This window comes from Lissotriton vulgaris, chromosome 8, assembly GCF_964263255.1.
Source record: "Lissotriton vulgaris chromosome 8, aLisVul1.2, whole genome shotgun sequence".
NCBI classification, from domain to species: domain Eukaryota; kingdom Metazoa; phylum Chordata; class Amphibia; order Caudata; family Salamandridae; genus Lissotriton; species Lissotriton vulgaris.
Genome location: NC_141696.1, coordinates 614,235,585 through 614,262,826, shown reverse-complemented (window position 1 = coordinate 614,262,826; position 27,242 = coordinate 614,235,585). Strand labels below are relative to the sequence as shown.

The 27,242-nt window shown below is 41.4% G+C and overlaps 1 protein-coding gene across 1 annotated transcript in view; it reads right to left on the bottom strand.

Moving 5' to 3' along the window:
- Window positions 1-27,242, bottom strand: part of IMPG2 (interphotoreceptor matrix proteoglycan 2) — a 904,006-nt gene that overhangs the window by 444,827 nt on the left and 431,937 nt on the right. Inside the window, exon 8 of the mRNA XM_086934482.1 lies at window positions 24,488-24,579. Within this exon, the coding sequence (XP_086790608.1) occupies window positions 24,488-24,579 (92 nt within the window). The remainder of the gene's footprint in view (window positions 1-24,487; window positions 24,580-27,242) is intronic.

Below are 27,242 nucleotides of genomic sequence, written 5' to 3'. Positions count from 1 at the left end.
CTCTGGTGCTACATTGAGAGGGCTGTCATCCAAAGGTGGCTAACACAATCTAGTTGGAATTCTGTGAAACTACATATGCCCAAAATAAGTAATGATATCGATTTTAGTGATCTTCTTCTTTTAGGGTTATATCCAGTAAAGAATAAAATATTGATAGCTGCAAAAATCTATAAAGCTATAAAAGAAGAACAAGTAAACTATGAAGGAGAAGCTTCAGACAGAATTAGAGAAGCTGAAGGGAAAATAATGTAAATCACTTTCAAAGTTATTAACAAAGGCGTTCAAATTCTTTCTAAACTTACTTATACTACATTTACTATCACCTACCCTGCTCTAAATCATTTGCAAGAAGGCTTGAAGTCTTTGCAGCATGGGCAAGGTCAAATGCATGCACTAACACATTTGACACAGTTAAGCTGGATAACACAAATGATTAAGGCACATAAAGTGCCTTGGTCATTGATACGTGGCCCAGCTACCTTTCGACCTTACAATACAAGACAATTAACCATTTAAAACAAGCATTTGCAATGCAATAGGCCTCGCATTTATGTGAATTTAAGCTATTGGCATTGTAAATGACAATGCCTTTTATTTAAATTTTGTTTTTTTAAAACATACATAAAAGGCATTGTCAATTACAATGCCAATAGCTTAAACTCGCGTAAATGCGAGACCTACTGCGTTGCAAATGCTTGTTGTTTCTAGCAGGCGGGTGGTGTTATTTTTGGAACCCCAGCACTGGCTTTCCCCACCAAAGCTGGCCATAAAAGTAGTGGCTTGTTTAACTGCGTTGCCTCTGCTTCCTTCAGGCCAGACTTATTTTGGTATAGGACTGCAACCGGCAAGCGCTCACCCTCCTGAGGAAGATAAAATGAGAACGACTGAGTCGGGAACAATAAGCACCTGTTAATCACACTGAGGGATAATCCAAACTTGAACACATTTCACGCTGTGGCCAGAAGTGGCTTGTCGACATGGGACACTTCTGCCTTATGAAAATAACTGTCAGTGCTTAATGCTCACTGGAACAAAGCAATAGCCAATGTAACGCTTGGTTTGATCAAAAATATTAACTCGTAGGCTCAGGGACAGCTTAACAGGAATGTCCATCGCACAGTGAATATTTATGGAGGGAGTACAAAATTGTGTTGTGGTGTATACGCGGTATGGTATGACCGACTTTAATATTTACAATAATTTCAGCTACTAAATATAAGTGGGTTACGTGTTTTTCTGGAAGTGCGGCTTTCCCTTAAATGTGTACGTTGAAACAGAGGCTGACAATTAAGAATCATAATAAAATCATGTTTAAATAGACAATAATTCCACTGTCAAGGGCTCATTTATAAACCAAATTAGCAATAAAGAAAAATCAGGGACTACTAGGCATTCTGTTCGATTTCATCAAAAGAAGAAATGTTCAAAGAACAATTTCAGAACGAGAAAATTAGCTCCTGAGCCAGCATGAATAAAATAGTTTTTCCAAGGACCTGTTTTCTCTAGAATGTGACAGGCCCAATCAAATTGCTATGTTATTTTCACATGCACTGTGGGCATGCTACTCACTGGAGCTACACCTCGGGCCATCGTATTTTCATAAGCTGAAGGGTTTGTGGCAGTGAGTGAATGCACCACAGTTCGCAGGCTGTTTGTATTGGTAGAATGAAAGGCTTACTGTGCGCTGTGTAAGTGCGTTGGTGAGGATGATACCTAACAGCAGCAAGGCTTAATAAGTATGAGGGCCCATATTAATAGCATGCGCAGGATTACGATACAATGAGACACAGACTCTCACTCTGCTGGAGTGGACCGGAAGTACCGTGCTACTCCCGTCCGTTTATTTATAGCCTTCTGGCTACGCCTGGCCAGAAGGTGCTACAATGTGTGATAGTGCTTCCGGGGCTCCGTGGAGACCCTCAGAGCACTAGAGCGCTACATCCCTTCCCAACTTGGTCTTTTGAAAAACAGTTCAAACAGTTAACATGCAAAATCAGCCAGTCTTTGATTTGGCTTTTGATTGGGCCGGAGATTGTAACGCCACTTCCCCCTTACTGGAGTGTGTCCGTGACTGCCTACCTGTGGCGATGATGGAGTTGCCACTGGTGTGCTCACAGACGATGAAGGGGTAGTGTCTTCAGGTCCGTTATCGATTTCTGCCTCGACGGTAGTCTCAACAGGGGGTTTGGTGTGCTCTTGGGTAGATGGTATGCGCTTGAACCATGACACATTTCTGGTCACTTCTTCTCCATTCTTATGCACTGTTATCGCAGTGCCTTTGGTTTTCCTGATCACCCAGGGCTCTGGTTCATATGGCGTGCAGAATTTTCCTCCTGGCCTCCTGGTCCGGATGAGCACAGAGTCTCCGGGATTTAGTTCTCTCACACGAGCTCGCCTGTGTAGGCTTGCTCTGTCGTTGGTTTTCTTTCTTCTCTCTTGAGTGGCTGCCGGAACGTATGGAGCAGGTGCCCAGTTCTCTGCCATGGGTAGTAGGTCCCTCCGGGGTCCAGCCAGCATTAGAGACCAGGGAGATCTTTGTGTGGTGCTATGTGGGGTGCTCCTATACTCTCTGAGGAAGTGTAGCTATCCGTAAAGTCTTGTTAATGGTCCCAATAAATCTCTCCACCTCTCCGTTTGCCTGGGGCCACTGTGGTGTGATCCGGTGATGTTTCACGCCTATGTTGCGTAGGAAGTCTCTGAACTCGCCCCCTTGGAACGGAGGGCCGTTGTCCGTCTTGATCACTAGGGGAATGCCGAACATGGCAAACGATTTGTTGAGAACTGGCTGGACATGTGCGAAACTGGTTGATGGCACTACGTCTACAATTGGGTACTTGGTGTAGATGTCAATTAGCACCACTGTGACTCTTCCATCCGGGAAACTGAAAGAAGTCCAAACTGACCCATGACCAGGGAGATGGCGCAGGGTCTTCTGTTATTACAGGAGCTGGGGAGTCGGATAGGCTGGTTATCTGACATGCTTGGCAGTTTCGTACCAGGTCATCAACACATGTTTCGAGGTTGGGGAACCACACCTTTTCCCGCTTTCGGGCCTTCATCCGTCGAGTTCCTTGGTGGCCTTCATGTGCCAGCGTTGTCGCGTGCTCCTGCAGGGTTATGGGGATCACCACTCTGGACCCTCTCAGTATGAGGCCATTGTCTGCGCTGCTGAGCTCATTGTGAATCCTCCAGAATTGGGTTAGCCGTAGGCGATCTGTCTCATTCCACCCATTGACATTTCGCAGGAAGTTTTCCAGGGACCCTGTCTGTATTGCTTCCTTAACTCGCAGGATAACTGCGTCCTTTTCGTATTGTGCTGTGATGGCGTCTGCTGTTAGCGTTCGGGGGCAAGCCTCTCTGGCAATCATGTTCACAAATTCTTCTGTCGGCCTTTCTTGTTTGGCCTCTGCATTTTCGTCAGTTGAGGGATGTCGCAACAGGAAATCCGCAGGGTTTTTCGCTCCGGGCCTGTACACAAGGTCCATTTGATATTGTTGTACTTGGTTGGCCCATCGTTCGATTCGAGGCGGAGGGTGAGGGGCAGTGCCTCTGAATAGTGGTATTAATGGCTGGTGGTCAGTTACCATCCTAAACGGATGTCCGGAGATGTATAGGTGGAAGTGGTTACACGCACACTTTACGGCCAAAGCCTCTCTTTCTAATTGGGAGTATCTCGACTCCGTTGCAGTCAATGCCTTGCTCGCAAACGACAGGGGAGTCCATACTCCGGGTTCTGTTTCTTGTGTGAGCAAAGCTCCGAGGCCAACTTGGCTTGCATCCACCAATATTTCCGTAGGTTTGGTTGTATCGAAGTATGCTATGGTGGTTCCGTCTCGTAATGCTGTCTTGACTTGGTTGAATGCTTCTTCTTCGATATGTGTCCACCTCCACAGGTTCTCTTTTTTTGTCAAGTTTCTCAGAGGTTCGGCGATTGTGGCTAAATTCGAGATGAATCTGGTACAGTATTGCGCCATTCCAAGGAAACTCCTTACCTCCGACGCTGTCGTGGGCGCTGGAGCATGTTTGATTACTTGGCATTTTCGGGGGTCTACCTTTACCCCTTCGGAATCAAATACATATCCGAAGAACTCTATGGATTTCTTGAAGAATTGGCACTTCTCTCTGTGTAGTGTTACTCCATGCTCGGCCAGCCTCTGGAGTGTAGCTTTCAATCTGTGATGATGTTCTTCACTCGTTTTGGCATGTATCAAAATGTCATCACTGACATTGAGTACCCCTTGTAGCCCTGATAGAATCTCTTTGATGGTATTTTGAAATATTTCGGCAGCGCATGATATGCCAAGTTTAACCTCTTATATCTTCTCAGGCCCAGATGTGCTGAAAATGTAGTTATGTACCGGCTCTCTTCTGCCAGCCTTAGTTGGTGATATCCCGCATTGAGGTCCAACTTGGAGAACCACTGGGCTCCATTGAGGTCTGTCAGGATATCATCGACTGTGGGTGTGAGATGTCTTTCTCTCTTTATGGCCTTATTTGGCATCCTCATGTCTATGCATATTGTTATCTTGCCTGGCTGTCGGGGTTTTTCTGCTATCACCATGGGAGATACCCACGGGGTCGGGCCCGTCACTCTCTCTATGACTCCTTGGTTTTCTAGCTGTGTTAGCTCTTGTTCCACTGCTGCTCGGAGGTGGAACGGAACCCTTCGATGTCTCAATGCAACAGGCTGTATAGCGTTGTCGATGTGGAGCTTTACTGGCGGTCTTTTGATTGTCTCAAGACCTTTGAATAGTGAGGGGAACATTTGCAGGATGTCCTCTGTTTGTAGAGCTTTCACGGCATTGGCAAACACAGTAAGTCGGAGATCTTCTGCGGTGTTGCTCCCAACCAGCAGGTCAGCTTCTTTGTCGATTACATGAAATGTTGTCATCACTTCTTGTTCTTCTGCTTTAACTTGTACTACCATTTTCCCTCGTAACAGGAGTGGCTCTTGACTGCCTTACGTCAGGATTCGTGCCTTGGAGGGTACCAGTCGTGGTCTGGGTTTCAGAGACTTGTAGTGCTGTATGCCCATCACATTTACTGTGGCTCCAGTGTCAATAACTCCGGTCACCGGTGAGCCATCGATCTGTATCTGACACTTGGGTTGTGGTCTTCGCCTTCTTTTCAACTCACTGATGAATGACACGTAGCAGCACTCGTCGTCCTCTTCGGTTGATGACTCATCGAACTGTGTTTGGCGATGCTGTGGGGTTTTGGGACCCCGTGGTTTCGGGGTGTCATCTAGGGACATGCCTGACAGCTCCAGCTATGGTTCTCCTTCCGGAGAAACCTCGTCCGCGAAAAACGCCTCTACAGACGCTCGCAATGTGGTTCTGTACCCCGCATTTGGAGCGGGTCTTGCCTCGTGCTGGGCAGCCATCTTGATTGTGCTCATCACGTCCGCAGTAACCGCATGGCGTCCGGCATTGTGTTCTGGTCGGCCATCTTCCTCGTCCTCCTCGGCTGACATTCCGAGCTGCATCTACTCTCTCGGTCTTTACCACGGCTCCAGCTTCTGTCTGTTGATTGAGGGCGGCTTCCATCGCAATTGCCCGGGCATCTGACAGCTCGTGTGACCGGGCAAGGATTAGTATTTCTTCGAGTGTGATTCGGGGCTGGCGTAGTATCAGGGTCCTTAGATGTTTGTTACGGCACCCTTGAATTAGTTGCCCAGTTACCTCTTTTGTTTGGTCATCGTCTGCGCAGGAGCTTATGAGGTCTCTTAGCCGCGCATGGAATGCATCCATTGTTTCTCCTTTCCTTTGCCTCGACTGTCTGAACTTAAAGCGTTCATAGTGTGGGTTTAATTAAGGGTCAAAGTGTGTGTTTAGTGCTTGAACGGCGGCGTCATAGTCTGTATCTGCTCCTGTGTTTGGCAGGTGTTTGAATAGTTTGTATAGTTCTCCTTTGTTCTCTCTTTTTTTTTTCTTTGCCTTTGCCTGTGCTTGTTTGCTTATGAGTTGCTTTTACTCTCCCTGCCACATGTAGGTTCTTGCTTGTTGATTCTTGCTAGTTTAATGGCAGAACAGTCTGTGGTTGCTCTCTCTCATGCTGTGCCTTGTTACCTTTGCCACTGCTTGTTTTATTTCTGTGTGCTCTGGCTAGGGTGCAGCGTGTGGATTTTTTTTTCCTTTTCCTGCTCTCTGGTTAAACTGCCTCCGCTTTGCTTGCGGGGCTTACGTGTGCTTTGGGGCGCTGTTTTAGGGCCTTCTTCGGTGGAGCATGCTTCGCTCGTGTGTCCTCTCGCTTTGGGCTGGGCTGTGCTGCTTCTGCGCATGTGCGCGCTCCCGACTTTGCCGGTCGGCCTGTTCCTACCCGGCTCTTCGGCAGCGTTGTTGTCCTCGCAGTCGGAGGGCGCTTTCTCCTGCCGTTGCCCCCACGCAGCTTCTGGCATAAGCTGCTTACCGATGAGTGTTTCTTCCTCCGCGGTTTGGCTTTGGCTTCACTCTGCTGCACACGGCGTTTCGCAATCAAGGTGGTTGACGATGATCCCGCCACTCGTCGCCAGTGTAAGTGCGTTGGTGAGGATGATACCTAACAGCAGCAAAGCTTAATAAGTATGAGGGCACATATTAATAGCATGCGCAGGATTACGATACAATGAGACACAGACTCTCACTCAGCTGGAGTGGACCGGAAGTACCATGCTACTCCCGTCCGTTTATTTATAGCCTTCTGGCCACGCCTGGCCAGAAGGTGCTACAATGTGTGATAGTGCTTCCGGGGCTCCGTGGGACCCTTGGAGCACTAGAGCGCTACACGCTGCACCCTTCTCCTCTCCGCTTACTCTTGCCAAGGGGAAGGTATCACATTTCATTCAGTTCCTTGAAGGTCAAATGTTTGGAAGTGAAAGCATATGCTACAGACATAGGATTATTTACACCACGCTGCAGACTTTGATTTTGGATCCTTTCCAGTCACCATTTCTGAAACAGCATTTCCAAAGTATGTTCGTTTTCATATAATTTATGAGGTTTGGAAGATGTTCTACAGTAGCCATCCATCCTCACCCCTTGTTGCTTCTCTCACACCAGTTTTCGTTAAAAAATGTTTTTGCACTTTAGTTTTATTTTAGTTACAACTTGGATTAGTAATTAAAAAGAAAAATGTTATTCACGGCACCTGCGCTTTACCTTTCAACATGTGATTGCTGCAAAAGTAAAGAAAGAATTTTTTTTCTATTTCTTTACTTTTGCAGCAATCGCGGCACCCGCGCTTTATCTTAACATGGTTAAAGGTAAATCGGGGGTGCTGCTATTGCAACAAGAGTGAACAAATAGAAAAAAATGGCGGCTGCATGCTTTTTGTTTCTCTATTTGTTTACTTTTGTTACAATTGTGGCACCCACACTTTACCTTTAAAAATAGTGAGGTAAAGAGTGGGTCCTGTGATTGTTGCAAAAGTTAAGAAATAGAAATAAATATATGTTTTTGCTATTTCTTTTGAAGAAATCTCGCCACCTGAGTTTTAGCTTAGCATGTTTAAAGATAAAGCGCGGATGCTGCGAATATTTTTTTTCTTTTTAGTTACTGATCCGAGTTGTAACTAAAAATAAACCAAAGTGCAAAATCGTTTTTTATGAAAACTGGTGTGTAAAGCACCCGCGCTTTAGCATAACATGTTTAAAGGCAAAGCACGGGTGCCGCCATTGTAAATAATATAAAAAGAGTACTTCTAAGGAAGAGATGACCAATGCAAGCAGAGAATAACTGTAGTTGGTTGGTGCTGCTCTTTGTTAAATGGAAGTGAGCTATCGCTCTGTTTAACCATTACGGAGGCAGCAAAGAGGAGCAACAATGCAATAACCCAATAGGAAAGAAGCAGGCGGGCCATAAGTCCTTTCTAGTTTTTTCCTACTACAAGAGGTCTTCCAGACAACACATGCACCATCTAGGCTCTACCTAAAAAGAAAAACCCTACAATCTTCTCTCAATCAAACAGAGCACTCCTCTTTCTTTCACTGATGATCTATATATTCTGCAGCTGACACATGTGATAATTAACGCATCTATTGTTTCTTTTCATTGCTATCACTGCCAGAAACATACACCCCTTGGATAGTATGAGCACATGCATAATACATTTCTACAGTACTATAGTTTTCATTTTGAATTTCGTTGCTGGACTAATGGCAATCCTGCCTTAATTAGCACCTCTTCATGTACTAATCCTTTAGTACTCTGACTTCTTTGTGATGTCATCATTATTAATGGTGCTTACAACTCTCTGAAGTCTGACATTGCTTGTAAACTCCTCACAACACCTGCTTCTTTGATTTATTTTTATCACACACTGTAAAAAAATGATAGCTATGTTATTTAAACTATGTAATCCTGTTTTGTGTTAGCCAAAGGTGTGTGCACTTGTTAACTGGTAATAAAATAAGAAAATAGTGCAAAATTACATTTTATGCTCTACAATCCGTGGTCAAAATCAACATGCAAAGAAATGTGACTTGACAAATGAAATAAGTTCAGAGCATTTCTAAATCAGAAAGAGGTACCATTGACTTCCGAGATCAAGGCATTTTCTGTTCAACCAGCCCATTCTGCTTCTAAGATCCAGCCACTACTGCAAGCTCAATTCCCAACATATTTTGCAGATTTTTTGCACACCGTTCCATGTCGCAAACACACACAAATGTCATTTTCCATATTTTTAAGACTATCAAATCTGACAGATTCACTGGCTTCAAATCTATTTTTGGAATCGTTACTTCTTTTGTTTGGTTCTCTCTTTTCAAATCTGTTTGATGGAACATTAACAATCATCCTCATCATGGGGTGCACAAATTGTATTCCTATTTTGTTGAAAAAAGTAAGATCAACGTATACAGCAATTCACCTTATACAACTCAAAATCAATGGTGGTTTACAGCTATTTAATTCTGTCTCGTCAGAGAGCTGCTGAATAAGTTAAGTGCACACTGGACTCTGTGTTTTCATAAAACTCACCCTCCTTGAATAAGACCTATTTTTCAATGTTTGATCTGTATTAAATTTGTTATCTTGAATATTCAATTGGAACAACAAGCTGTGCTTTCTGGGAACTGACTTGAACAATTAGAGAGCAATAGGCATTCTGCGATGCAATGCAATTGCCCATCATCAAAGCTGTTGTATTTGAATCTTCACTTGTGCTGACTCATGTGTCGACATGTTGTGGGACTGACAACCCCATCATTTTCAGACACATTCACTGTTGCTAGGTTAGGATATTAATGTTAATATAGACTTTAAAATATTTACTGTTGAAAACAGTTTGAGAGCTCATTAATAAAAACGAATCCTGTAGTCTCACAGGACTGATTGTTGCTTGGAACCCACCATTCATATTTAATGTACAAATGCTTTGGGGTTTACAGTCCTCCAGATTCCTTGCCTAACCTTGCTAAGTTGGCTATGAGCCTTGGTCTGTCCATCACAAAGATGCAAAAGCTGCATCAGGTAGATGGCTTGGGTACACACAATTGGACACCCCAACACAAAATACTTATAGGGCAGAACAGATCAAGTCTTGTGCTAATCAATACTGAGTCCTGAGGAATGGCTCCTGTCATTAGTGTACAGCAAAGAGTTGAAATAACCATAACCCCCATATCGTCCATCTCAGTTTGAATGCCTAAACTACAATTTACTTAAAAAATGTATCTAGCCCCAGATGACAAAGGCTGAGCCCTCACAATAAATCAATGGTCCATAATATGGTGACCTGAGAGTCAGAAACGCGTAAAACCAAATATAGCTAAACTCTCACTGAACCTCTTCAGGGAAATTGTACTGCAAATTGAAGTTGCAGATCGCTCTCTAGTCGCCACCTGTGAAAAACTACCAGAAATAATTTTTTTAAGCACTTACCCTTCCTACAAAAAAGGAGGTAACAAACAGAAGCAGTAATAAGATGGGAAACCCAAACTGGGTTGATGAAGAATGCTTCAAGAGAAAATAAAAATAAGCTGTGCCCTAAAACCCAGACACAAAATTAGGGGAGTTGATGAGTCCTTAAAATGAGTGGGAAAGGAATAAAACATTTTAATTCATAAAAGAAGAAAGTAATTTAAAACAAAGGTTGAGACCAATTGAAAGATGCTTTGAAAGCTAATCAAGTGTGGATATTATGGCCCAATAATACATATAGAGACAGTGGTAGGACAGGCAGATTGGCTATCCCATTTTTCTGCTCTTTACAAATGTAATGATCAGGAAGACTCAGTATCACTTGTGCGAAGGAAGCATATTGTAGTGATGAGTCAAGAAATGAAACGTTACACAATGTCTATTCTCCTTTACATATAACTGAGTAAGGGATGACTATTGCCTTCCACAACCATATCACAAACAAAGTTGTAAGCACTGACCAAGTACCCTCAGGTGTATATTTGGTATGGGCCCTAACTCTGGCCAAAGTTGTAAACTACATTAACACTTGCACACAATCACCATGATCCTGGAAATAAAAAGGGATCATATAAATGTTTATGAAAGGATCCCAAGAAATAATAGTCCATTCTCCTTGCTTGATGGAGATGGGAAAATATATGGTAAAGTACTCCTTAAGCATTCACAAGACTCGGCAATTGTTGGTTGGCTTCCAAGTAGTCTTCAGGAAAGGTATGGGTGCCTTAGGAAAGGGTTTTCTAATTGTTTTTGATATTCATTAAACATCTAAAATTGATAAAACTTCCCTCAACCTAACCCCTTTAGATCTAAAAACAGCTTCTGATGCAGTCAATGGCCCCCTTCTCTGGTCAACTTTACAGCAACAGGGAACATCATATTATTTATTGAGAGAGCTGAAAAATCTTATACTATCAGACTACATCATGAGTAAGGTATGGTTCATCAGGAGAATGTACAAATGACTTTCCAATCACTGTGGGGTTGACGTAAGATTGTGTATTTGCCCCTCTGTGATTCACACTATATATAAATGATGTGGGAACCTTTCTCCTTGACATAAAGCTCAACGTACGAACTCTGGGTAAAGAAAGAATTCCAGTTCTCCTTTTTGTTGTCCTATTAGCACAGATGGAGCTGTCTATGCCAACATTTTGAAAGTCTTAAAAACTCACTGTACCTGGAAAAAACTGACAGTCATTTGAAAGAAAATATAGTAATAAACCAAAAAAGTAATCTGAGAAGTCTATTTCAAGTAAATGAAACCATCCTGGCGCAGACAATGTATTTTGACTACTTGGGTATATACTTTTCCAATAAAGTAACATGAACTAAACTAGTTGAGAGAAAAAGCATTTAATATGAACCAAAATCTGGGGGATGTGCTATGCTGCAAGGCAAGCAAGCATAGGCAAAGCCAGTAGTTCTCTCCTATGGGTGAGCCATTGGCTTTAATAATTGGGTGGGGTTGGCGAGTGGGAGGATGAGTGGGTTGCAGTGAATAATGATGGCAAGTGGGGTGGAGAGCAGGATGGCATTCTGTAAAATGTCACTCAAAGTTGAATTCCAGCAATTTATGAAAAAATACCATCATATCTAATGAGGCACTTTATGCAACGTCTTAACACGTGTTTATGAGAAGAGAAAATGTGATTGTTGTGAATTATTTTTCTGCGGTGCTCTTTTTGGGAACATAAACTTTTAAGTATGGGTAAACTAAAACCACTCCCTATGTTTCCAAAAGTGGAAGATATTATATGTATACCTCCTTAACTCAAGAACCCCCAAGAGTTGCAACCACATTTCAAATGAAGCAAATGTAAAAATGAAACATATGATCGAGTCAATATTTTAAAAATGGTACAATTTATTCCATACAATACATTGTTTAATATACAAATGCAGTGCCACACTATAAAGTTTAAAAATGTGTCAATTCACATAAAGAACAATAAAATAACGTTGTCGACGCAGCGTTGCGGTTTTTGTAATAACACCTTCATCAGGACAAAGTTCTATTTAATAAAAGAAACATCCAGTTAGTTACATTAGTCACATAATTCTTTTTAACACTTTGTTTGTTTTCCTAACTTATATTTTTAAACTGTACAATATATAAACATTTTAAAAAACAGTACTTCGAGGCACATTCACTGATAGTAACTATGTGGTTTTTGGTTCTGAGTTATGTAGGACCATATTTACTAGTAACAAACTATATGGGATGGAGTTTGTTGCTACAACTCATAGACTTATGTACTTCTACTGTACATAACTTTTTTTTAAAACCTTGGAGTTATTTTCACCTCTATTCTCAATTTTGAGGATCTTCTCTTAATACTCCAAGTCACCTCCTTATATCTAGGTGCTTCTGTTGTTTAATATGATTCGGGATTCGTCTTCATACACAGATACCTTTTTGGGAGTAGATAATTAAATTTCTCAGTATCTTTCATTTAACCATTGCTCTTACTATCCTTGCTGTAGGGTTTTTCTATCTATTACATGAAGTCTAATTACCTTTAATTTTGCTGTAATCTGTGTTCTATTTGAGGTCAAGGGAGGAGCCTTTGCTCTTGGGCCACTATGGAAGGCCTTAAAACTTATAGGTTCAGTGAGGACCAATTTAATAAGATTATTAATGGCACTGATAAAAATATCTCAATAGTGCGAATTGACAACACTGATGAGGAAGAGTGGCGGAATCTATGGAACACCAAAAAGAAATTAATAAGAACTGAATTACATTCAGATTTCCTTATAGACTACTGCAAAAGAGGAATAATCCCGAAGGGACTCCAAGTAAACAATGAACCTGGAATATTTATAAACAATCAAAAGTTTATAGAGAATTGGACCCTTGTGGCCAACCGGTGTAGCCGTGACAGGATACTGTTGATAATAGAAACAGCTTCAGATATCCTTATTATTGAAAGACAAGAAATAAAAGATTTAGAACAAAAATTGTCAGACAGTACAGCACTAGATGGCACCAAAAAGAAACTGGAAGATATCCAGAGTGATGTAAATAGATATAGAGATTATTTAATTAATAAAAAAAGTAACAAACTTAGAAAAGACATTGCAAAATATAACCCCGAACATGTATATCTATACCTCCAGAAAGATTACTACGAACGCCCTATAGAAAATTTCCAAAATCGCAGACCATGGCAACAAAATCCAGGAAAAAAATTTCAAAAAAAGAAAGTCTGATCCTTTGATACTTCCTATACTAGCTCTGACTCTGAAACAGAAATACAAGGGGACAATCGGAGCAACAACAAAGATAAAGAGGTCATGCCCGGCCCGAATAGAGAATTGCTCTCTTTTTTAGAACAACGACAGAACGACAGAACTTGGGTCAACAGAGAGGGAGGAGCAGAGGGAGAGGCAACTATCCCCCTCAACCTCAGTTCCATCAGAGTCAGAAAACCTGGGACATATAGCTAAGGCTCCAGTGATCAACTTATCAGACATTACACTAACCGACATTCAAATCAAACTTTTAGAGAAAGGATTAGGTTATGTCATTGCATCCCCAATAGACAGATTTAACCTAGACAGAGACCTTCAAACACAATTTCGGAAAGTGAGACTACAATCTTTCCTTGAAGACAAAGACAGGGCCCCTTCACTAAACAAATCAGGACTAAAGCCTAAATCAACCTGGACTACCCAAATTGGACAGGTTAATAAAGATATAGAGGCCTTTGAAAGAGTGGTTGAAAAAAGCATCGCTGACCTCCTGGATCAAAAGAATTGGATCCACTTTAACTTAAAAATTGAGGAAAAAGAGGCTTTAAAAAAACTAGAAAACTGTCATATGTTAACCATCAAGCCTGCGGATAAAGGCGGTAGTATTAGTGATTATGTCAACTGAACAATACAATGACAAAATGGCCTTACTCTTAGAAAATGAGGACCATTATCAAAAAGTAAATAGAAATGATTGGCTACAACTTAAAGATGTGGTCAAAAGAATGCTAGACTTAGCCAAGGAAGACGAAGTCATCTGCGAAGAAGAATATAAATTCCTCTATAACATTAACCCAACAGTGCCTGCACTGTATGGACTTCCCAAAGTCCACAAGAACCCCAAAAATCCCCCAATGAGACATTTGTATCCAGTATTGGCTCACTAACTGAGCATCTTAGTAAATACGCAGACATCTTTTTGCAATCATATGTCACCAAACAGAAAGCGTATATTAAGGATACTGCAGCCATTATCCAAAAAGTAGAAGATCTACCTTTTAATCCTGAGACCCAATATCTAGTGACCCTTGACATCGAGGCGCTTTATACAAACATACCACAAGATAGCACAATTGAGATTATTAAAACACTCTTGTGCTCAAGCGACAGAGATTTGAACCCTCAAGAAATATTTATTATTGACTATAGTCTTAAAAAACAATATATTTATATTCAATAAAGATTTTTATAAACAAGTGAAAGGGACCAGCATGGGAGCGACCTGTGCTCCTAGTCTGGTGTGCCTATTCGTAGCACAGTTCGAAGATACCTACATATTTAATTCCATGGCTCCTTTTTTTGAAAATATATCTGAATGGTCACGTTATATTGATGATGTTTTTTTTATTTGGACAGGACCATTAGACACATTAGATGACACAATTTATGGTTGAACCTAGGGGATACCAACCTCAGATTCACAGTACACCATGATAAATAACAATGCGAGTTCCTTGATATAATAATTAGACACGATGAAGGGAGATTACAGGTAGAACTGTTTACCAAAAAAACGGATAGGAATACCATGCTTCACTACAAGAGTTACCATCCACCATGTCAGAAAGACAATTTCCCTTTCGGGCAGTTTTTAAGATTAAAACAAAACTGCTCACAAACTAAAGATTTTGATAAACATGCGAAGATTTTAACAGAGAAATTTGTTGACAGAGGTTTCCCCAAACGCATGGTAAAACATGCATACAAGAGAGCAAAATACTTCAATAGGGACAACCTTTTTCAAAAGAAACAGAAGGAAGAACAGAAAGAAAAACCTCAAATTTTTGTGACCAACTATAGTGCAATTAGTAACAAAATCAAGGACATAGTTAATAGGAACTGGCACCTTGTTACCAACAAGAATAAGGAGAAACTCCCCAAACCTATGTTCCCTTTCAGGCGTAACCAAACAATAAGGAACAGTTTAGTACATACATAGAGAGGAATCTGGAATATCACAACTAAGCATAAATAATGCACCTCTCCCCACAGGGATCTTTCCTTGTGGTAACTGTTCCAATTGCGACAACGCCCTGAAAGGGAACTGTGTTGAGCATAACAATGCAAACACAGAGTAAAATCCTTCATAAACTGTAGGTCAAAAAATATAATATATTTTATAAAATGCCCATGTAACTTAGCGTACATAGGCGAGACATCTCGCGAAATCCGCCTGAGGATTAACGAACATAAGTCAGCCATCCGTACTAAAAAAAGAGGGGCACCACTAACAGACCATTGGCAGGAAGCATGCCACACAATTAATGATCTCTCATGGTGCGGGCTAGAAATTATTCAGATGAACAAGAGAGGTGGGGATGTGGATCTCAAAAGAAAGAAACTGGAGCAATTTGTTATGTCCCGATTCAATACAGTAAGAAAGGGTCTTTGTAAAAACTTCTGATGTATGCTAAAATACCAGCTTCACCATAGGCCACAACAAACTAGATGACACTTATATTCCTCATAGAATTAATATATATTTAATTCATTCAGTAATTGAATAATAATATGAGTTTTCCTAAAGTTTGGATAACACTAATATCTAGTATATAGAATGATCTATCAACATTCGTTTTCTCTTGCAAAGTAGAAAATAGTGGGCATCAGCCCTGTATTGACACTGTTATACATATCTGCATTATGTTACTGTGTTGAGACTTGGCTAACATCTTGAACACAGACACATAAACAGTATTGGGAACGAAGTGTAGCAATAGAATTCAATAAAGTTGGTAAAAAAAGAAAAAAAAACATGTTTAATAAGGTAAAGGACGGGGACATTCCAGACACCATCGTAAAAACCATGAGATGAACAGTAGGTGCCTCGATTATCCTTGACATAAATAATTCGATATCATATATCAATTGCATTTTCCAAAATAACAGGGTTACATTTGACATAGACAGGCACGATCAAACAACTACTAGTGTAGTTCGAGTTTCGCGCAAGATATCGAGAGATTTCGGACGATAACCATAGATAGAGCCAGTACCCCTGGGGTCAAGAAACCCATAGCTAGTTTATATAATGTCTAAATATTTATTCCAAGTGTAAATTAAATAGTCCATAGAATGAAATTAAAACATGAACCATTTTAGAAATATATTTTGAACTAGCAAAATAGCGGACTTAAGAAACTACCAAAGTAGTTCTACTAATACGTCGCATTCTACCGACGTCACAAGAAGAGAATTACATACTTGGTTAATCTCGGGTGAAGTGAGAAAGGAGCCCGCGCAACTCGTATAGATAAAAACACATAGGATAGAGAGTGCATTCACTTATCACGATTATACGAGGCACAAGTGGAGCAGGGAGGCCGATTACAGACAGAAAGGTAAGCCGAAACTATGGATGTTTCCGCCTTGAAAGCTTAACTACCGATTGAGCCAGAGGTTTTTTATATAAAGTTAGCATGATTGCAGCAAAAGGACGAGTTTTTACAATAAGATCTATGTCTAAATGTAAAGGTAGAAGATCAGGCGGTCTATTGATTATTTGGGGAATAGAAATAGCCTCCCTTTAAATAAATATGAATAGACTTTCGTGAAGTCTGGTGTTGCCACTATTAAAAATCTATATGAGGTGGGCTTATTTAACGAACATAATGAGGCATACGATGCGGTAAAGCTCTCATGCCCTTAAAAATCTAAAGAAAGCAGCAAGAGTTTTCTTGCAAGTATAATATGCCGAAACCAGATATCCTTGTTAAAAAGGAGATCCTATAAGAAAAGGAAGAGCCCGCTCCTTTTTATTATTGCACTGTGAGTAAGTAACACAGAGAGAACAAGGTGCAAGATGTGACCACTGAGAAAAACAGAGAAAAGTTTTCTCACAGAAAAACACGCCCTCGAGCTAAATAACAATCAAGATACAAAAATACTACCTGCGGCAATACATATTCTGAATAAGGTGTGCCTTGTATTCTAGAGCTGGCTAATTAAAAGAGACTGCTTGAACAAGAGAAACCAGGAGGACATCGCGATTATCAAAAAGTCCAGTCACGCGCAGTCCTATAGGCTGAAACCCTGACTTTAAGGGTAAGTGTGTTCCAATATTTATTATAAAAAAAGAAAATAACTACAATTAAAATACTAAGGTCATATACATTTATTTTTTAATATAGCTACAAATCAACATAATACGGTGGCTCCCTTGACCTCAAATAGAACACAGATTACAGCAAAATTGAAGGTAATTAGACTTCATGTAATAGATAGAGAAGCCCTACAGCAAGGATAGTAAGAGCAATGGTTACATGAAAGATACTGAGAAATGTAATTATCTACTCCCAAAAAGGTATCTGTGTATGAAGACGAATCCCGAATCATATTAAACCAACAGAAGCACCTAGATATAAGGAGGTGACTTGGAGTATTAAGAGAAGATCCTCAAAATTGAGAATAGAGGTGAAAATAACTCCAAGGTTTTTTTTTAAAAAAAGGCATGGACAGTAGAAGTACATAAGTCTATGAGTTGTAGCAACAAACTCCATCCCATATAGTTTGTTGCTAGTAAATATGGTCCTACATAACTCAGAACCAAAAGAACATAGTTAATATCAGTGAATGTGCCTCGAAGTACTGTTTTTTAAAATGTTTAGATATTGTATAGTTTAAAAATATAAGTTAGGAAAACAAACAAAGTGTTAAAAAGAATGATGTGACTAATGTATCTAACTGGATGTTTCTTTTATTAAATAGAACTTTGTCCTGATGAAGGTGTTATTACAAAAACCGCAACGCTGCGTCGACAACCTTATTTTATTGTTCTTTATGTGAATTGACACATTTTTAAACTTTATAGTGTGGCACTGTATTTGTATATTAAACAATGTATTGTATGGAATAAATTGTACAATTTTTAAAATATTGACTCGATCATATGTTTAATTTTTACTTTTTTTTCATTTGAAATGTGGTTGCAACTCTAGGGGGTTCTTGAGTTATGGAGGTATACATATAATATCTTCCACTTTTGGAAACATAGGGAACAGTTCTGTTTTTTGCTTATGACTCCTTGTCCCTGATTGGACCTGTAAGGAGACCTCCTTTCTTTTTTGATAAACTAAAACCACACAACACATGGTAAATGGACAAAAGCCTCAGCAGACCGCATGTATAGCTGAGGGTTTTACCGTGGAAGAAGGGAGTCCTGAGACAGCGGCCAGTATGGATGTTGGTCACTAAACCTTCCCTTATCTTAACCGTCCATGCATGTGTTAGTCACTGGCTGCTCTGGTTGTAAAGTTTCGTGCTAAGTCATCAAACAACAGAGATATTCATGTTATTCATTTCTGGATTGCTTTTGACAAACTGCAGAAACTAGTAACAGGTCTCACACACCAATCTGTCCCGACCCATTATTTAAATTAACAAGAAGGGAACTCATGAGCCAAACTATTCGACAAGCACTGCTCCTAAATATTTAAACATTTTATTACACCTTCCTACAAATTCGAAGGTATGCCACCAAAGCTGTCAAGTGGATTCATGCCACACGCCACATCCTCAACAAGTAAAGGCTCATTAGAAACCAACATTAAGTATGTTACAATTTACAACATGCAACAATATTAAAATAATGTTGTTAAAAAGCCAACACTGTCTAACATGTTGCATATAGAATGAAAACTCCTATCAGTTACAAATTGATGTCTCTGGTTAGAGAAGAAGCAATGTGTTGGCTTGTACATGTAATGTCCTGACAGCCAGTGACATATGAGTGTATGGTAAGCAGCTGCAATCCAAACCAGGGCTTGAGTACAGTTCAGAGATGCATGACAGTTGAGGGTTATGAGTGAAGGGGGATCATTAAGGCAGTAGGTGAGCTCACTCACTAACTACAGTATTCATAGGACTGCAGAATGCTTGGTAGAACCCAGAAGCACCAGTTATCGGCAAGCTTCAGCCCTGGCTCCGCCTATCAGCACACACACCACCTTGGAGCAGAAAAGTGGCCATCCAAATGACAGGGAATTGTTCCTGTGCAGGCAAACACAGAACTCATCAGAGTCATGTGCTCATATTCTTTCAGGGCATGACATTCACCAGATGTTACTTGCTGGCATTGGCACCTAGCAGGGAACGGGATTGGTGGAGCTGGGGATGGGGTAAAAAAAACACTTACCTCTTTGGTCAGCTGTGTCTCTCCTCCACTTCCATGTTGACGTGCCAGAACAGAAGCAGGAACTGGAAGCACACACAGGCTCCCTCCCCTAAGCCTGATTGTTCTGAGCGCCGTGGTTCGGCGCTCTGACATAGAATGGTAGCCTAGGCATGTTCCTCACCAGGCTGTGTAAGGCAGCCTGGTGGGGAACATGCAATTTCTGGTAGTTGAACATCCCAGAAGCCCAACGATAACCATGCTACCAAAGATTCATAAAAACCTCACAAACCCCCCGTTTCGACCCATCGTATCTACGAGAGGGTCCCTTCACGAACCCATTGGAAAATTCCTTGATTGTCACTTACAACCTTCCGTCATCAAACTCAGAAGCTACATCAAAGACACGACTGAGTTCTTGAAAAAACTTTCTGAAATCACCATCACCAACCCTGAACAACTGATCCTGTGCACGGCAGATGTCAAAAGCCTCTACACCTCGATTCCCCATGCGGCGGAATCGAGGCCATTGAAACCACTTTACTGAACAGCAACATCACTGAACCTCACCAGATGTTCCTCATGGAACTCATGGTATACACGCTATACCACAGCTATTTCGTATATAACAACCAATGGTACCTACAAATGTCCGGAATGACAATGGGCAATTGCGCAGCACCGGCATATGGGAACCTGTACATGGGTGAATTTGAATCGAAACACATCTATACCGACACCAACTGGACCGACAACATCCTACTATACGTGCGCTACATTGATGATCTCTTTTTCATCTGGAAGAATACGCAACATACTCTTGAAAATGCCTTGAACTCATTAAACACCAAAGACAATCGCATCATACTAACATGGAACATAAGTAACAAAGAAATCACATTTCTTGACGTTAAGATCAAAATTTCTGAAACTGGTCTAGAAACAGATCTGTTTCGAAAAGCAACTGACCGCAACAACACCCTCCATCACACTAGTTTCCACCAGGACTCGTTGAAAAGACACTTACCTTACAGCCAACTGCTGAGAGTCAAAAGAATCGTATCAAACCCAGACGTGTGCATCAATCAAATGAAAGAAATGGGCAAAAGATTCCAAAGCAGAGGGTACCCACAAGAAAGCCTCAATGAGACTATCACTAAAGTTTCCAACATCACACGAGAGGAAGCCCTTAAAGGATCCACCACTAAAAAAGATAACAACAGAACAGTACTTGTATCAAGATACTCTACAGCCAGCAAAACCTTCAAAAGCATCATTTTGAAACACTGGTGCATCCTTTCATCTGAGCCTGACTTTGGAGATCTTTTTAAAGAACCCCCACTCTTCGCTTACACCAGAACTGAAAACTTAAAAGAATTACTATCTAAACCACCCCCTAAACAAAGGTCACACACTGGAACACGCCCGTGCCACAACTGCAACAGTTGTAACAACGTCATCCCTGGAAACAGTATAAACCACCCTATGAGAGGTTTCAAAATCAAACTCAACGTAGACGCCACTTGTGACTCCTCCAACCTTGTCTATCTCTTGAAATGCCCATGTGGGATGATCTACGTGGGAAAAACAACCCGGAAAATTAAAGTTCGTCTCAATGAACATAAATCAAACATCCGTACAAAAAATCAGAAATCAAATGTAGCGATCCATTTTAATGACTCCAACCACAATGTGGCCCAACTAAAGTACATGGTACTTGAGACTGTATGTAAATATGAAGGTAAAGACAACAATAAAGTTCTTCTTCAACGGGAAACCGCCTGGATCTACAGGCTTCAGGCGATGAAGCCACACGGTCTGAATGACCGAATTGAACTAAGCGCATTTCTATAGTACCTTGTTGGTACTCTTTCCACACATTGACCCTTGGCAGCATGTACTTGAGTGTTACCATCAACTGTGCAGAAATTTGTATTCGTGTATGCTTTCTGTCAACCTTTAATACCAGCACCTTGAATACTTTGATTTACTTTCCCGTAGCACCACCCCATTCCAACATGGACACCCCCCAGCCCCCTTCCCCCCTAGTCCCTTCACCATGTTCATCCCACAACCACGTGATTCACCACATGACTCCGTTTAACTCCGCTAGTGGAGACTCCCTCCCGAACTTTGCGGAAACTCCGCTTGGGATCCCTGCCGCTTCGCAGCCGTAAATCTATTCACGATGCTCTTCAATTTACAAGTAAGTCGGGCCCCGACGAGTATTAGCTTACTGTTTCACCACTCGGTTTGAAACAAATAGCGATAACCTTCTTTTCCTACGTCTTTCATAGGTTTTCACCAATTAAACCTACAACTGGCACGTAAGTGTTCTCTGATATTCGTTTGCACTTCCCCCCCCCTCCACTTCACCTTCCTGATTCCATTCACAACCTCGCCGCTTTAATCACCACCCCCACGGTGCACAAGGCACACTCGTTCACCCGCAATAAGACCATCATTTAGCATGTGTATTCATGGATTGTCAAATTAATGAATATTGTTATAACATTTAAGCATACATGTATGTTTTACTTTGGGTTAGTTCTATGTTTTAAAAGTGTTTACTATTACGTTTTCAGCGCTCCTTGAAAAAGGGCTTATCCTGCCCGAAATGCATTGGAGCATTTGCTTTATGTGAAGCCTAACAGCGTTGAATTATTTCACCATATGCATTAATATGGGTAAGATGAAGTTATAAAATGCAATCAAATGAACTTTGAGAAACTTGAACAAAAATTAAAAGCAATTTATTCTTGAAACCCAAAGGAGTCTGTCGTATTTATGACGAACCCAACGGTGTGCCCAAACACAAGGATGCGTTTACATACCCCGTAACGCACTCCACCAGCCACAAATCTCCGGCGTACTGGGACGGTTACGCCACTTGTTGGAGCACCCTAAAAATAGCACTAAAATTCATCTTCAAATTCAAATAACCACACAACAACTTTTCAAGTAACCACTCGCGCTGTGCGCCTTGCCCCCGTATCTACGAACATGCAAAGTGAGCATGCCTGTTTGGCTGGCCGAAGAAGGCTGGCCAAACAGTCATGTACACTTAGAGGGAGCCCACCGCTCCTCCCCCTGTGACCCCAGCCCAGCCCCGCCGCCCTAACGCAGCCCAGCAGCTACCAAAAATAAAATGATAATAACCAAGTTATTATCATTTTATTTTTTCACTGCTTTTAAAGCAGTGGGGCGACGCTCCTCTGCCTTAACAGAGGTACCACCCCTGCTTGCTGGAGGTCAGGATCCGAAAACAAAAATAAGACACAAATCAGGATTTTAGAAGCTGGCCACAAAAGGAGGTGTGACCAGAACGGTGCTATAATGCTTCAATCTTAACACTTGTGTTTACTTTTCTTCATTAAACGTTCCATTGATTGTGCTGTGATGAATGCTCTGCCGGATTCTACCATGACAACTAAAGGAACTTGTCCCTATGGATATGCACATTGACAAGTTTTTGATCTGCAAATGATTAAAAAAAAAAAAATCATGCGTATCACAAAGGTGGAGGTTGGGATAGAGTACGAAGCCAACAACCTCATAAAAGACAGCAGATAGAACAGTCAGGGCTGTGTGAGAAGAAACAGGGAAGGTGGATGGGGAGAAGAAACAAGCATGAGGTTGGGTGGAGGGAAATGAAACGGGGGCGAGGGTAGAAGTAACGAGTGGTGGCAGGGAGGTGGGAGGGAAAAGCAGCAACATGGGTGAGGATATGGGAGATGGCCTGAAAACACAAGCAACCTTATGGAGTGCTTGAAACCAAAACAAAAGTAGCTCCAAAAACCGGAGCAGTGGAAGGATACAAGTACTTGCTCCATGCTCCAGGGGAGGGACAAACTCAAGAGACAACATGACGCATGCATGGTGTGACAAATGAAAAAAAAGCACATGCGAGACATGCTGAAGCTAACTAATGGAAAGCTATTGGTGGGCTGTGGCTCATTAACTGTAAACAAAATGTCTTGCAGAGACAGTTCATGCGCTGTCTCTACAAGAGCTACAAATGGAGGATCCCTGACTAACCTCACCCTAGAGTTGTATAAAATGAAAGCAGTTTCAGCAGATGTTTATGGCACATGATTATGGAGTTACATGAAATGTAAAGATCTCCAAAAGATTAAACTTGTTTCCAAAGATCCCTATTAAAGCTAGGTTCAGGGACTTCTGTGGAAGCCCTACAACTCTAGCTCAGCCTCAAAAGCATTGGACATATAATGCAGTTGAAACCTGTGCTCCTGTGGCCTAGACTATGGTCAAACCATATGGCAAATACATAATCAACCAGTAAGACAGCTATTATAACCATAGATGGCTCTGCATGAAAGCAGTATAGTGTCAGGCACTGTAAAGAAATACTGATCCTTTGTTAATGTACAAACTTTTTCTCTGTTTAGCTGTTTAGATTGCAGCTGCACAGCACCTAGTGAGATAGAAGGAAGAGGGGTATGGACTCAGACCTTTCCCATCTTTATTATCTTATGCAAACAGCATTACTGTACCTCGCACTAGGCACTTTCATGGCTTTATGCACTGAACAAGATATGTCTTATTTTCATATCTGTATTTTTTATGATACTTTGGTTTTTTTTTAAGTTAGTATTTTGAATTACCAGGAGATATAAAATACTTAAGCTTGACCAGACATTACATCTTGTCCCATTGATACCACTGAACGCTCCATATGATGTTCCTTCCTTAAAAAAACGTGTCTATATTTGTAATTGTACGTATATTTGAGGTAGTATGTTGTTATGGTTGCTAGCTGAGAATAATAGGATTCACTTGTTTCAAAGTGCTGAATAAAGAAATGGAGAGAGTGTGTCAAATGAGTCCCAAACTTGATGACCTGTAGATATTGCTTCAGAGAGATATGTTATAAGCTTTTTTGGGGTCAGGTCAGGTCCAAAGATTTTTGGGGCCCCTCCTTGGTTTCTGATCCAAGAAGCGGATCGTAATTAGGGAGCTAAGAACACTGGGAAAAGGAATAACACAGTATGATTTTGTAGCATCACAACGGTATTGTGTTTTCTCGCTTTTTATTACTTAAATACATGTACCGGGAAAGGGGTCCCCTGGAGTGCGAGGCCCTTTGGCAAACAACCTAACTGTCCTCTCCCTGTGACTGCCCTGGCTTCAGAATATGTTTGTCCTAGTGACATAAAGGAAAACAATCAGAATAACTACAGTAAAATAAAACATTGCTTACAGTCTGCACTTGTTCCTCTTGAATTCCAAAGCTGCTGGCAGGGGTACTTTCGATGGTTTCCTCTTGAGGTGCTGGGATGCTGGCTGCTGCATCTAGCAAGAGTAAATGTGTAAACATCAGTAATGGAAACAAAAGACATTAACAAAGCCCAGGTCCCCTCCCTCACCTCAACGCACCAGCACAAATGAAGGAAACATACTCTTGTGATTAAGGAGGCTGTCTTTCTGTGGTGGGGTATGGTAAATATCATCAAGGTTGTAGAGATACACCAGGCAGCACAACAGGGCCTCTTGGAAGAAACTGGGTGGTGGTCCAACACCACAACACTACATATAAAAGACTGATGGTGGGAATCCCCTGCCCTGGACTAAGAAACACCAGGTTTACTTCATACTGACATGCATATGCCTCTGTGTTGCAGAATGCCAGTGAGGTTTCAAGCCCTTTGGGCGTGAGCAATCCCAAGAAGTGGGTCAAAGAGGAGGATCATTACTAATTTGCATGTGACAGGCCTCTGCCTAGAGTCGCACAGTCCAAGAGAGAGGGGTCCCAGAACGTAGTATACTGAACAACAATTTATAGCAATTTAAGAAACATAGTAGTCAATGCACAAATATAAGTGAAACGTTGTTTAATCACAATGTATCAACAAAAGAATTGTTACTCAAAATCATGTCATTCATCAAAAACAGATTAGTGCCCCAAAGGGAGACGGGTAGGGAGGGTGGTGGCGAGAGGAGAAGTGCAAAGTTTTAGGGTAGTGACATAGCAACGGCCGAGAGACCTCATTCAACAATACAATAAGTCTGCCTTATAAGAAAGCCAGATGTTATACATAAATGTCTCCAACATTCTCCCAAAGATTACAATAAATGAAATATTCAGGGTGGGAGCTGGCCGGGCAATGGGTGGTGCAAGCTGCAGATGCCTCCTTACCACAGCCCTGGCAGTTATTGTTTTACTAACTAAGCACTGCCTCATGACAGTAACACATAAAACTGTAGCAAGATACTACCCAGTTACACACTGCAGCACATACCACTAGAAAGAAGAAGGGGAAGGGGTGCTCTACAGCACATGCAGGGGTATAATGTGATGCCTGTACAGGTAACCGTTAATGGATTGTTCTATGCAGGTGGCAGGGCAACCTATTAGTAGTTAGTTGTATGCTTAAAACATTAGCCACAGATGATTTAGGGCAGCATGGGGATCGTTGGTTAGGATCATGTTCAGTCTATTACTCTATTAGCTAATACTTTTGCATAGCTAAAACATTTATATTATAAGGACTAGATGCCTATTACCAGCACAGTTTCTCCTTACTGCCATTTATGAGCTTCGCTATCAGCAAAACTCACGCTTCTTTCATTGTGCAGAGGCTCCTACACAAAGCTCATGAGCGAATGGAGGGGTTCAGAAGTTACGAAACAAGAAGTTGTACAAGGAGAGGGTGAAGCTGGCCCTGTCCAGGTAAGGTTTCTTTTTGATGTCAAGAGCCCTTTCATTTGAAGAATTCCTCTTTCGCATGAGTGTATTAAGAGTCCGTCTCTGAGACTCCATTAGGGTGAGAAGCAAGTTTCTCGTAGAATATTCATTTAATTTCCACTTCTCTTGCACTACTTGTCCAATCCTTTCATGTCGTACACATAGCTGTGGGACACTCCAATTGTGCTTAGTGGCCAAATGCTCGACTAGTTTGCAACCTTCGGAGGGAGAACTCTCTTCTATCCATGAGAACATATATTTGACCCGTAAGAGCTACTCCTTTATGGAGCAGTTTCTTCAAATGTCTTTGCTTGTGCTTGTTTTCAGAATCAGTTGCTTATTTCTGCTTGATCTCAAAGGTTGTTTCCCTAGGTTTATAGAGTCAATAACTAGAATTATTAATATAGCACTTGACAATTCCTTCTAGCAATGTACGTATTCTTATCAGGTTTTTGAGATAAAAGTTGTTCATATCAAAAAAGACCAGACACTGATAATTAGGCGAAATGAACAGTTCGAGGATGACTGGACATGCTCTGAAAAGGGTTATATTATAGTGATATGTTATATTGGATAGTATAGTCATTCGGTCTCTTATAATTGGGGGTTCAAGGTCATTACCCAAACAAATTGCAGCAGAAAAAGTGCAGAAGGGACATTTGAGAACCGTAGTGTAGTGTCCACCCAGCCCCAGTCAGCAGCACCCCCTGAAACACCTCTCGCTCTAACAACGTGTGCCATTGGCCAATCATTGCTAATATGAAACAAAGCCATTTCAATTTAGACCGCCCGCCTAAGTGCTACTACAAAGAGTATATCATAGTAGTAATATATTAATTGCATGGTATTGTAATGCGTAATTTGGACGTTGCACTACCTGTTAACATTATACATTCTATGTTGAAAGTGGGAGTGGACCTAGAGTAAACCAGATGAATGATCTAGATGACTAATGCCCCAGAGTGTAAGTCAGTCACTATGTTGTTGTTGTTGTAACAACATGACCACCCTCAAGCTTGCCACCCGGAAGCACCACCAACTGATCCGCGCCACCAAGAAAACTGCATTCAAGGACCGGCTGGACAACAACGCACACAACTGCAAGGAACTCTTCAACATCGTGAAAGAGCTCTCCAACCCCAACGCCGGAAACAACGACATCACCCCATCGCAAGACCTCTGCAATTCCCTCGCCTCCTACTTCCACAACAAGATCGCGGACATACACAACAGCTTCAGCACTCAACCGACGCACGCCATGACCGAACCA